Source organism: Melanerpes formicivorus, unplaced genomic scaffold, assembly GCF_026170545.1.
Source record: "Melanerpes formicivorus ecotype bairdi unplaced genomic scaffold, bMelFor1.0.p_v2 SCAF_3090, whole genome shotgun sequence".
NCBI lineage: Eukaryota > Metazoa > Chordata > Aves > Piciformes > Picidae > Melanerpes > Melanerpes formicivorus.
The window spans coordinates 1-12500 of record NW_027145441.1 but is presented as its reverse complement, the minus strand read 5'-3'; the positions used below and the strand labels follow the sequence as shown (position 1 = coordinate 12500).

Below are 12500 nucleotides of genomic sequence, written 5' to 3'. Positions count from 1 at the left end.
GAAGGGCTGCACACACCAGGAATGATTTTCCTGGATACTAGCTGGAAGGGAATGTCAAAGGGAGGAGGAAGGATATGGGTAGGAAATCATCTTTCCTCTTCATCCTTGGAAGGACTGCAGGGGGTCAGGATATGCACATATGTGGCCTGACCTTTGGGAAAAATGTGGTTTATGTTAGGGAGGAGAGGGATGGCTACAGCAAGCCATGAACAGCATTCCAGGTGTGACCATTTACCATTTTCTGCATGCACTAAGACATCCCAGGGTCATGAGCATTAACAGTGGAACACAAAAGTGCAGGAATTGTCTGGATGAGTCACCTTGAGGTACTCTTGCACAGGATGAGCCACCTACCATCAGCCAGGTATGAGCTACTCTGCTTTGACAGGGGGTTTGGACTCGATCTCTTGAGGTCCCTTCCAACCTCTAATGTACTGTGAGGTACTGTAATACACCACCTGTGTGCTACCTTTGCTATTAAAGCAAAGTATAAACAATTGCTAAAACACCCCCACACTGATAATCTCTTCAGTTTTCTAAACAAAATACACCACCCCAGAAATCTCAGAGGGCTGTAGAAGGGGCTTCCTCCCCAGAGCACGCCAACGAAACCCAAGGAGGGGAGGACTTAGAAGACCACAGCCAAGGGTTCACTCAACACTTCTTTACCCTTGCTTCCATCATCTCCTAGCCCTGCTCTGCTCACTAAGCAGCTCCCCAAAGCACACTGATCACTCACCTACAAAATACCCAATGAGTGTGCAGTGGAAGTAGGAGACCTTCTGCATCCGTCCAGAGATGTTGGCCGGCCCCGGGGCGCCGCAGGAGTCGCCGCTGGCCTGTTTCTTGTAGTTGTCGTAGCGCAGCACGAAGCAGAGCAGGAGGCCTGGCATCACAATGTCCCCGATGCCCAGCATGGAGAAGTGGCTGCCTGTGGAACTGGAGAGCAGCTGCCCTTGGTTTCAGGCTCAGACACAAGGTGACAAGCTCTAGGCCCCTCTGCTTTGGTTTTCAGCTTCATCTTGCACATTCCCTTCTTCCTACCCACGCAATTTTATGGGGCGGAAGCGAAATGCTGGCTCCTGAAGAGCTTTTCCTGTGTGATTTCACCACCAGCCCAGCTCGGTTTTAGAGCCTCACTGTGATGCCATGTCATTGCAAACTGGTTTATTGCTGCCAGCAGCCTTTGAGCTGCCTTTGCTCTTAACTCACCCAGTGACACAGATCCACCAACACAGCATTTCAGCCATCTCTGAGTGTTGAGGGGAGGCACCATCTGGCTGACCAAAGTGTTCAGTTAGGTCTGACAGACACTGACTGCACCTTCCCTCCCTGTGCAAAGATCACCTCCAATACAAGAAGTCTATTTATGGACTTCTCACATCTTTGGCCTCCTTCAGACAAAACAGGTAGGAAACTAAAATCCCTCTAGGTTTCCAGGAAAGAGCCAGCTGTGAGGTAGGTGATGAACTAAAGCTGCCCATTATCTGAACTCCAGCGTACTCTTCATGCAAACAAAGCCAAATCACTTGATATTGTAAAGTTGACAAAATGAACCATTTTGGTTTTGTCACTGCAGACAGTCAGCTCCTAAGCTCTGTGATTTCAGCCCCCCAATATCTAAAGAAGCCACACTAAACATCTCAACATAACCTACTGCACATCTGCTGAGGTGCTGAAGCTTGCTGCCCAGTCAGGCCTGTGCACACCCTGGTTAAAAACAGAGACAAGGAAGAAGCCCCAGACCAGAGGGACCTGGAACATCTGCTCCCAGCACAGCGCTTCCCCTGTAAGCTGCCCTTGCCTAGGCCAGTTTCCAACTCCCTTACCAGTCACTTGCACTGTGCAGTAATCAATTCTGCTGTGATAATAAACCTCAGGGCTTTTGCTTTTAAGCATTGGGTCTTAAGCCTTCCAACAGCAGCAGAACTCCCACAGGTGTTGAAGATCCAGTTCTAACAGGCCACCTTTTAACCAAACTGGGGTCATCTCTGTGCGCTCTGAGTCAGCCCACACAGTGCCCAAGCCTCACTACTCCTTCTAGACCTTTTGATGGTGAAGAGGGAGTGACTAGCAGGGAACTGAGTTGCTAATTTCCAGTAGCATTAGTGCTGCTGCAGAGCAGAGGGAGGGAGCTGCAGTCTTACCTGGGGAAGACAAGCTTGCCCGGCAGTGACAGGCGGGGAACGTCTCTGCCCACATTTGGTCCCAGGTGAAGCTTCCGGGATAGAACATCCAGGGGGTTATCAGCTGGCTGGGTGGCCACTTTCACCATGACGTTGCTGTTGAAGATGTAGGCAGAGAAAAACACCTAGGGAGCAAGGAAATCATCCAGCCATCAGAGACTGGAATTCCAAACTGAACTCTCAGAGCTGCCTGTGCTTTTGCTCTGATGACAGAAGTCTCCTGCTCTGGAGACTTTCAAGACCCATCTGGATGTGTTCCTGTGGGACCTGTGCTAGATTCTACGGTCCTGCTCTGGCAGGGGGGGTGGACTTGATGGCTCTTTGGAGATCCCTTCCAACCCCTAACATCCTGTGAGCCTGTGAAAACGTTTCCCAGCAACCCAGAGATTTTTACACCTAGCAATAGTAACTGGGAAACAGCCTAGGCTCATGATAAGACCAGTATCTTGAGATCCTTTGACAAAGGACTTCCAGAGGACAGACTTCAGGTTACCCAAGGAACTAACTCAGAGGGTTCCTTGGGATAAAGCCCTTAAAAATAAAGGGGTCCAGGAGAGCTGGACCTGCTTCAAGGAGGAACTCTTGAAGGCTGTACCAATGTGCCGGAAGATGAGCCGCCAGGGCAGACGGCCAGCCTGGATGGGCAATGAACTTCTAACAGAACTAAAGGAAAAAAAGAGGGTGTGTCATCTTTGGAAGAAAGGGGAGGCAACCCATGGAATGTTTAAGGATGTTGCTAGGTCATGTAGGAAGAAAATTAGGGAGGCAAAAGCACATTTGGAGCTTAAACAGGCCTCTGCTGTGAAGGACAACAAAAAGTCCTTCTATAAATACATTAATAGCAAGAGGAAGGGCAAGGACAACCTCCACTCCTTGGTGGACACTGAGGGGAACATTGTATCAAAGGATGAGGAAAAGGCAGAGGTACTTAACACCTTCTTTGCCTCAATTTTTACTAGCAGGACAGAACATCTTCCTGATAGCTGGCCTGCAGAGCTGGCAGATGGGAGTCAGGGAGCAATATAGTTCCCTTGTGATCCAGGAGGAAGTAGGTAGAGACCTGCTCAGCTGCTTGGATCCCCACAGGTCCATGGGACCGGATGGGATCCATCCTAGGGTGCTGAGAGAGCTGGCAGAGGAGCTGGCCAAGCCACTCTCCATCATTTTTCATCAGTCCTGGCTCACTGGAGAGGTCCCAGAGGACTGGGAGCTGGCCAACGTGGTGCCCATCCACAAGCAGGGCCGGTTGGATGAGCCAGGGAATTACAGGCCTGTCAGCCTGACCTCAGTGCTAGGCAAGATTATGGAACAGGTCATCTTGAGTGCAATCACACAGCACCTACAGGATGGCCAAGGGATCAAGCCCAGCCAGCATGGATTTAGGAAGGGCAGGTCCTGCCCCACCAACCTGATCTCCTTCTATGGTCAGGTGACTGCCTGGTGGATGTGGGGAGGCTGTGGATGTGGTCTACCTGGACCTCAGCAAGGCCTTTGACACCGTCCCTCACAGCAAACTCCTGGCCAAGCTGTCAGCCCATGGCTTGGACAGGAGCACACTGCACTGGGTTAGGAACTGGCTGGAGGCTGAGCACAGAGAGTGGTGGCGAATGGTGCCACATCCAGCTGGCAGCCAGTCACCAGTGGTGCGCCCCAAGGATCAGTGCTGGGCCCTGTGCTCTTTAACATTTTTATTGATGAGCTGGATGAGGGCATTGAGTCCATCATCAGTAAATTTGCTGATGACACCAAGCTGGGGGCAAGAGTTGATCTGCTGGAGGGTAGAGAGGCTCTGCAGAGGGACCTTGCCATGCTGGGCAGATGGGCAGAGTCCAAGGGCATGAGATTTAACACATCCAAGTGCCAGGTTCTGCACATCGGCCACAACAACCCCATGCAGAGCTACAGGCTGGGGTCAGAGTGGCTGGAGAGCAGCCAGGCAGAGAGGGATCTGGGGGTACTGGTTGATGGTAGGCTGAACATGAGCCTGCAGTGTGCCCAGGCAGCCAAGAGGGCCAATGGCATCCTGGCCTGTATCAAGAACAGTGTGGCCAGCAGGAGCAGGGAGGTCATTCTGCCCCTGTACACTGCACTGGTTAGGCCACACCTTGAGTCCTGTGTCCAGTTCTGGGCCCCTCAGTTTAGGAAGGAGATTGACTTGCTGGAACGAGTCCAGAGAAGAGCAACAAAGTTGGTGAGGGGTTTGGAACACAGCCCTGTGAGGAGAGGCTGAGGGAGCTGGGGTTGCTTAGCCTGGAGAGGAGACTCAGGGGTGACCTTATTGCTCTCTACAACTACCTGAAGGGAGGTTGTAGACAGGCGGATGATGGTCTCTTCTCCCAGGCAGCCAGCACCAGAACAAGAGGACACAGTCTCAGGCTGCGCCAGGGGAGGTTTAGGCTGGCTGTTAGGAAGAAGTTCTACACAGAGAGAGTGACTGCCCATTGGAATGGGCTGCCTGTGGAGGTGGTGGAGTCACCATCATTGGAGGTGTTCAGGAGGAGACTTGATGGGGTGTTTGGTTGCATGGTTTAGTTGTTTAGGTGGGTTGGATTGGTTGATGGGTTGGACGCGATGATCTTGAAGGTTTCTTCCAACCTGGTCTGGTCTGGTCTATTCTATTCTATTCTATTCTATAGCATCTGTCCAGCCTAGTCTACAGGTAACAGGATGCTGCCAGTATGAGAAAGCTTGAAAGCAGAGAAGCTGTGGAACTGAGTTGTAAAGGGAATGATGCAATACTGGCTCCAGACAGGCTCCTGCACTCCAGCTCATCACACCGCCGAACAGAGCGGCTGCCAGAGCTGTCAGCAAGCACTTCCCTGGATCGGGGCTGGGTGTAATGCAAAGGTAAAACAAAATCCTGCCAGTGTTACAAATGATGCTCTGTCAGGTTCCCAGCAGAAGTGCAGGAAGATTGGCTGCCAGCCTTACTGGCTCTGCATGGGGCTGCATTCCTGTCCTGCAGATTTCACTGCTGATCAGGAGCTGCCATCCACGTGCCGTGCAGGCGTGGAGAAAGCTTTGGGCTTACTTGTAAATGCTTGTTCTGGTCTTCAGCCAGGCTTTCCAGATTTGAGTTCAGAGTTCCTTTTTTAAATCACATGCCAAAGTTGAAATAGCCTGACCATGTTTCTGCTTCTGTCAACTAATTAGAGAGGAAACACCTCTGTATCCTGCTGCAGACCTTAACATCTCAGAACATCTCTGCCTTTGCCAGACTTCATCAATTCATGTCAAAATGGCCCAAGGCCAATTACAAATCCAAAGGATAAAAACAATTTTAGCAAACCCAAACAAAACACTTACCCAAAAGACATCATAAATTAGTAACCCAGAGAGCAGCAAGCAGGAAACCTTCAGGCTGGGCAGCCGAACAAAGGCTATCATTGCAACACACAGGCCCATAGCCAGAGCTACAAAATGCAAGCACATGGTTAGTTCATTAAAAATAGCAAAACAAAACAAATACCTTCTTGTCAAAACCTTTCCCTCAAACCACCCTTCCCCCCCAAAGAGCCTCTCTTTGCACCTGTGCAGCGCTGCATGCACTAGATGACTAGCTCCTGTTTCCAGAGAGTGAAATTCCTTTCACCAGAGTCAAGAAAAGTCAAAACACATTCAGCAGCCAACTGTCAACACGCTGCCATGGAAGCAGAAATGCCTCTGCAGGCACAGCTGCCCATTCCACTCAGCTTCCTCCACCCACCACGAAGAAATGTTTTCATGTCTGTGTACTAGAGACTCGACCTCCCACTGACCACCCGGTTAGAAACAGCAGCAGCAAAACAGCTTTGAACTCCTTGTGCCCCAAACAAACCTCTGCTTTGACAGAAGCACCAGGAGGGTTTCTAGTAAGTGTGTAGCACAAACCCCACTGCTGACTCCCGGTCCAGAGGCAGCCTGGTTACACCACACCTTCCAACAGAACCCCGCTCACTCCGACCTTCCACTCGGGCGAGGCTGTGCAAGGCTGCCCAGACACCAGCTCTGAGGCAGCATTGTTTAGGGAGACAAGGATTTGCTCACTACAGAGAGCTGAGTGAAAACCTGCCCACCACAGGGGAAAAAAAATGGGGGCCAGTCTTGTCCTAATCCCTCTACAAGGGTGAGTTTTCAGCCAGGCCTCCAGGCTCCAGACCATGCCGCAGCTCTCATAGTAGTTCTGTTCCAAGGGGAATTTTGTCAGGGCAGAAAACTAAGATGTTCCATCAAACCCAGTAAGTCCCACTCTTCACTACCACACTCACCTGACTCTCAAGCATATTCCACATTTCATCTGGTTACAAGTAAATCCCTAAGGAGACACTAAAAACCCAACAGACCTTTGCAAGTAAATGCCGTTCCACCTGTGACAGCAGTGTGTATCTGCAGGGGTAACAGAGCCTTGCTGGGCCCAGGCTGCACCAAAGGATGCAGACAGCTGCACACAAAGCACACCTGACAATCCTGTCCTGAGCAACTCCCACTGCAGGGGCCATGCACTCAGGATGTCTGTGAGTGTGCAAGGTGCGGCAGCTTATCCAGGCCAGGGTTTACAGGCCAGCCTTCGGGTTCTCCTGCTGGAATCATGCAGCTGCCAAACTGCCCTGCAGCTGTTTCACCTGAGTGATGTGGAGCTCTTCCTCCCAGACACTGAGGAAACATTTCCATACAGAGTCAAGGGGTAAAACACCACCACCACCACCTGCCAGCTATGGCAGTGCCCGGGAGCTGCATGCCAGCAGTGGCTTTGCCAAGCCCACCTGGGTCCTCTGAGAGCTGACAAACGTGGTGCGACAGCATGGCTCAGGGTTGCCAGTTACAGCAGAGCAGTGGACTACTCAGAAGAAAAACAAGCCCTACATCATGCTGCAGAACTGCAGCTGGCTATAAAATGTAAGAAAACTGTTCAGGTGTAGAGAATTGTTACAGTTTGAATGGGGAACTTCAGCCTAGGTCCTGACTGCAAAGACTGAAAGTTAAATAACCAAGGAGAATAATGGTAAGGTCTATAGAATTCATTGGCTTGCTAATGGGATATAGAGCAGAGGCATAAACAGCTCTGTCTCTCTTTTCTTCTGCTGCTTCTGCCTGCAACTTTCTCTCTCCTGTGGCCTTGACAGGGTATCTGTGTTTTGACTACTAGAGGGAGGGAGTGGGGGAAGAGGTGAACAGGTCCCCTGCATGTGTCCAGGGGCTCTGAGGAGTTTCTGTGCTGTTTATAAATAGTAACTATATATACTGTGTATTTTGTACATATTCACTGCCTTCCGTATCTCCAGATTTTAGTTTGCTTGTAAATAGAGCTCCAATTGCTTCCAAAACCTTCTGAGCTGTCTGGCAATTTTATTTTGGGGGTGAGTTCTCCACATTTGTTGGGGGGTAATTTCAACCCACCACAAGAATTTTTCAAAGCAGCAGGAAAGAGAACTGTGCCTGGTAATTCAGAGTAGCACTCACTTGCAGACCTCCTCTGGTAGAAGAGCAAACAGAAGGGAACAGGCTGTCTTAAATCAAAGAGGTCTCTCTAAAGCCAGTGTTAATAATAGCTCAAGCAAGCCTTCATTTAGGAGAGGTTTTCCATGTTATAATGAGCTAGAAGTGGAAATGTTTTAAGCAGCCTGAAGTTTTATCTGCTCCTCACACACTCCATTTCCCCTTGGCTGAAACAAACGCAGGCACGTACAGGAGACACTTCCATCAAACTAGGCAAACACCAGGGAGAGGAGATGGAAAGAAACCCCTCCAGATGACAGTGAAACACACATGCTAATAGTTTTGCAACTCCTTAAGAAATATTGATAAATTAAAAAATAAAGCCCAAAACCAGAAGGGAAGCAAGAATGCCCGAGGGCTGGTGTGAGTAACACAGGGCAGACTGCAGCCACAGCACCAACAGGCTTCTCTAAATGCAAGCCAGGTCCTTTTCCAGTGAACAAGTCCAGAAATACATGAGAAACAATGTCCTCCATCTGCAAGCTCAGGGCTGGTGCTGACAAGCTGTATCAGGTGGCATCTCCCCACTCAAGCACACCCCAAAGCATCTCTTTATAAGAAGAGAAAGAACAAGAGAAGGAGAGAGAGGCCAAACAGCTCTGGACAATGCCTTAACAGAGCTGAATGAGAAAGAGCTAACTGAAAGAGTTAACCTTCAGCCAACAGAAAGAATTAACTTTGCAGTGCCTGCAAGCACTGCCCTTGTGGAATAAGGATATTCTAAGGATTAGGAATATTCCTGCATGTGTGATCAGCCTGCTTTGCAGCTTTACTGCACTGCTGCGTCTGGAGCAGATGGAACCACCGAGGTGCTGGTGTCTGCTTTACAAAGCATTATGCAAGCTGGCAAGATCAAGCTTCCCCACAGGCCACCAGATGACCTTCTGAAGAAATAGGTACTGAAGTTCTGACCTAATCACATTCCTGCACAGCTCTCCAAGAGTCTTTTACAGAGAGGGAATCAGAATGTGTGCCATGAAACAGCCTCTGCCTGACTGCCGCAGCTGTCCCCAGGGTACCTGTGGCCGTTCCCCTCACTCTGGAGCTACACAGACACTGCACACCCACAGCACTCCCACTATGCCCAATGTTTAGAGAAGCTTTAACCAGGCTTGGAAGGGACAGTAATCATCACTGATGATTCTGTCAAACAATCCACTCTTGAGAAATAAGTATTTCAGGACCCAGATCAAGACCCCAGAGGCAGGATATGCTCACCCTGCCCTGTAAAATGTCCCTGGCTTTAGAACCAGCTCAACCAGCTCCCATGCAGATAGGGGAACTGTAGCATCTGAGCAGTGAGAACTGTTCTGGCAGCACTGCCACACCTCTAGCCTGGACAGACTGAACCTGCTCTGGCAGGGGCATTGGACTCAATGATCTCTGGATGTGCCTTCCAACCCCTAACATCTGTGATCCTGTGATGTCTTTCCCCATCTCTGAAGCAGAAATACGGTCTCACAGTCAGCTGCACAACGACAAACCACACACAGGAACCGAGGTGCACTGCCCCACTCCTCTCTCCAGCACCTTCTCAACATCCATTTCATTTTCTGCCCCCAGCCAAACAAGCTCCTCCCTTGCCGGCAGGGAGCAGCCAGGTCCCAGTGCAGCCTTACAGACCAGCAAGAGCTCCACTTGCAACACTCTGCACCTACTCCCAGGCCACCCTCCAGACAACACTCTGTGGGGTCTCAAGCATGCAGTTACAGAGAAGCAAAGGCACAGATGATGTGATCCCACTTGCAGAGGTTTAGAACAAGGACTAAACCTGCAGAGTCCTTCCATGACAAAGGCAGTGTTCCCTGCTCAGTGTCACAGACAAATGCTGATTTAATTGGATCTGAACAAAGGACAGGAGACTGTACCTGTACAGAACAAACTCCCTTAAGACAAACTACATCAGATACTGCAAAACCAGACACTGGCAAGAAAATTTAGTAAATCATAAACCACCAGCACAGGAAACAACCCCCTGAGATCCCCCTGAGCAGCAGGCCAGGACTCTGTAGATGGATCACCTCAAGCCTACTCTTCCAGACTGAGAAGCTCACAAATTTTTTAAGGGCAATGCTTCTGCCAATATCTCAGAGCAGAGCTCTTGCCAAACGTTGCCAAAAATCCACAGCTGACACTCACCATCGAGCTTTGTGCAGATGAAGATCACCCATGGGGTGGGCTGCTCTGCTGAACACAAACCAAACTGCACCTGCCTTTTTCCATGCAGTACCTGAGTGCTTTAAGCAGCTACAGGTGAAACTTTTCAATGCAGCAGAAAGCACGAATGAAAGGTGACACCAACAGACACAGGAAACAAGCAAGGAGCCACCAGAGGTGTCCAGGGCCCTCCCTGCTGCTGCCATCCCATTTGGGAGGCGCAGGAAAGCTGATGGCATGCGTGCTTCCTGTTGCAACAAGCAATTTTAAGGGCAGGTTATGTTGTCCCAGCCTTTTTTCCTCAAGCAATCACAACCTCAGGGTGCCACTTCACGAGATGTTCTAAGCTAATTTAGCTGCCTTGACACTGCTGAGAACAGACTATGAGGCCAGACTGAAGGAGTTGGGGCTGTTCAGTCTGCAGAAGAGAAGGCTCCGAGGTGACCTAATTGTGGCCTTCCAGTATCTGAAGGGGGCCTACAGGAAGGCTGGGGAAGGACTTCTCAGGATCTCAGGTAGTGATAGGACTAGGGGGAATGGAATGAAGCTAGAGGTGGGGAGATTCAGGCTAGATGTGAGGAGGAGCTTCTTCACCATGAGAGTGGTGAGACCCTGGAATGGGTTGTCCAGGGAGGTGGTTGAGGCCCCGTCTCTGGGGGTATTTAAGAGCAGGCTGGATGAGGCTCTGGCCAGCCTGATCTAGTGTGGGGTGTCCCTGCCCATGGCAGGGGGGTTGGAACTAGATGATCCTTGTGGTCCCTTCCAACCCTGAATGAAACTATGAAACTATGAGAAGGAGGGGTCCTGCTCTTGGCTACCTCTTCATGCCTTTGCTACCCTCTTTGCTCTGTCCTCTCAAATCCCACTATGCTGCCAGGTGCCTTTTGCTAAGTTTGGCACATACCTGGCTGCACAATGATCCAATTCAGCTCAGTGCAGCAGCAAACAGCCTGGCAGAAACACGGGACACTGCCATTCTAGTGAGCTGAATCACTTCAGCATGTGATTAAACAAGCACCAGAGCAGGCACAAGAGATTTGGAAGGGAGGAGAGAGGAGGAAAGCTGCTTTTTGGGACACTAAGCTGTGAGAATTCAGTTCAGCTAGCACAGAAAAAAAATAAATAAATCACACCTTCAAGCCAGCTGGATGCCTGCCAGCTTCACCCATCTCACCATCCTAACTGGCAAGCATCAAAGAGATCAAAGACAACCAGCTACTGTGAACTGTCTTGCAACAAATTATTTGATCATCTGAACCAAAAAAAACACAACAAGATGCACAGCAAACATTAATGAGGCTGCTAAGATCAAGTTATGATTCGTAACAACCACTGGCTGCAGACGTCTTTAACTAACACTGGCGATTCCCCCTGTGCCACACAGGTGCAGAACATCTCTCCTCAGTCTTCTGGCACTTCCTTGGAAGCTTTCACAAACCTGAAAAACGTGTCCCAGGCGCTACCCTGACACGTTGCCCACAGCGCTGGCGTTCAGGGAGTCTGCCGCGCAGCATCTCACCCCAGCAAGATCGGCGGACGTCACCAACCCTCCCCCAGGGCTGGATGTGTCAGAACAGGCACAAACCAGGAACACAATCTCTTCATTCCCATACTCACCATCCATAAGGAGCCAGTGGCCAGTTAGGACCCAGATGAGGACAAGCATCACAGAGAGAGAAAATGAGAGCAGCTCAGCAGCGGTGAAACGCCCGCAGCAGCCGAAGGAAATCCTAGGGACAACACAGCAACGTTAGGCAGCAGACTTGGTGTTTCCATTTCCAGAACAGAAAAGGGATGCTCTTGGAACAAGGCTCAAGTGCCAATCAGAGGTGCCAAGAACAACTGAAGGGAAGTCCCTTTGCCAGAAATAGGCACCAAAACAGCAAGGAAATAAAAGCTTTCCTCATTCAAAGAATGTAGCCTGAACTACAGAGGTGGGAAAAACGCTGTGGGTGCTGGCACCTCTCTTCAGCCTGTCACCACCTCTGCTAGCTCCTAGCCCCCTCTCAGAGTGCTTTCTGCAGCAGCAGCTCCAGCCACAAAGTAAAGAAAATGATCAGTTTCCAAACAGGTCATTATCAGCTGCAGTTCTCCCCAGCGTAACCCCAGCCTCTGAAAGAGCCAGCATCAAAATCCAGAGGCAAACATTAACAAACACTGAAATCCAGCACAACTCCCAGACTGGGAAGTATCAGCAACAACAAAAATAAATAAATCCCACCCCATTAGGAAGCACTGTTGGGAAATGCAGTCCTGGCCAGCAACCTGCATGACTTGCAGTCCTTGGGCTTCCTGCTCCCAACCTGGACACTTGGTGTTGGCACAAAACCCAGGCACCAACACCAGCCCTGAGCCCCCGAGGTTAATGCTTGTAACCCAAGACTCCAGTAAAGGATTCTCATTAAAAGAAATAATTGCAACACACAAGGGGTGGAGCAAAGGGGTTCTCAAGTCCTTACTTGTTTTGAGGTGAGCAAGGCCGTGTTAAGTACTGGCACATCGGGAGCAGCAGGAAAGCAAAAGCTATTGTTGCAAGGACTAGAAAAAAAGAAGAAAAGGCAACATCAGCACATTCAGGCCCGATTTCTGCAGTACACAAACAAGCTTTTCCAACTTGAAAACCCTCCTGCAACAATGTCCTATTAGCACAGACTGCAGCACCATTAAAGCAAGAGCAGCTGC

The 12500-nt window shown here is 50.1% G+C and overlaps 1 protein-coding gene across 1 annotated transcript in view; it reads right to left on the bottom strand.

Annotated features, from left to right (window-relative positions):
• LOC137440497 (signal peptide peptidase-like 3) overlaps nucleotides 1-12356 on the bottom strand; it is a gene marked incomplete at its 5' end in the record, with an annotated part of 14215 nt that extends 1859 nt beyond the window's left edge. The window contains 5 exons of the mRNA XM_068136734.1: nucleotides 740-939; nucleotides 2148-2311; nucleotides 5493-5599; nucleotides 11436-11548; nucleotides 12278-12356. Of these exons, the coding sequence (XP_067992835.1) occupies nucleotides 740-939; nucleotides 2148-2311; nucleotides 5493-5599; nucleotides 11436-11548; nucleotides 12278-12356 (663 nt within the window). The remainder of the gene's footprint in view (nucleotides 1-739; nucleotides 940-2147; nucleotides 2312-5492; nucleotides 5600-11435; nucleotides 11549-12277) is intronic.
• Between the last annotated feature and the right edge of the window lie 144 nt (nucleotides 12357-12500).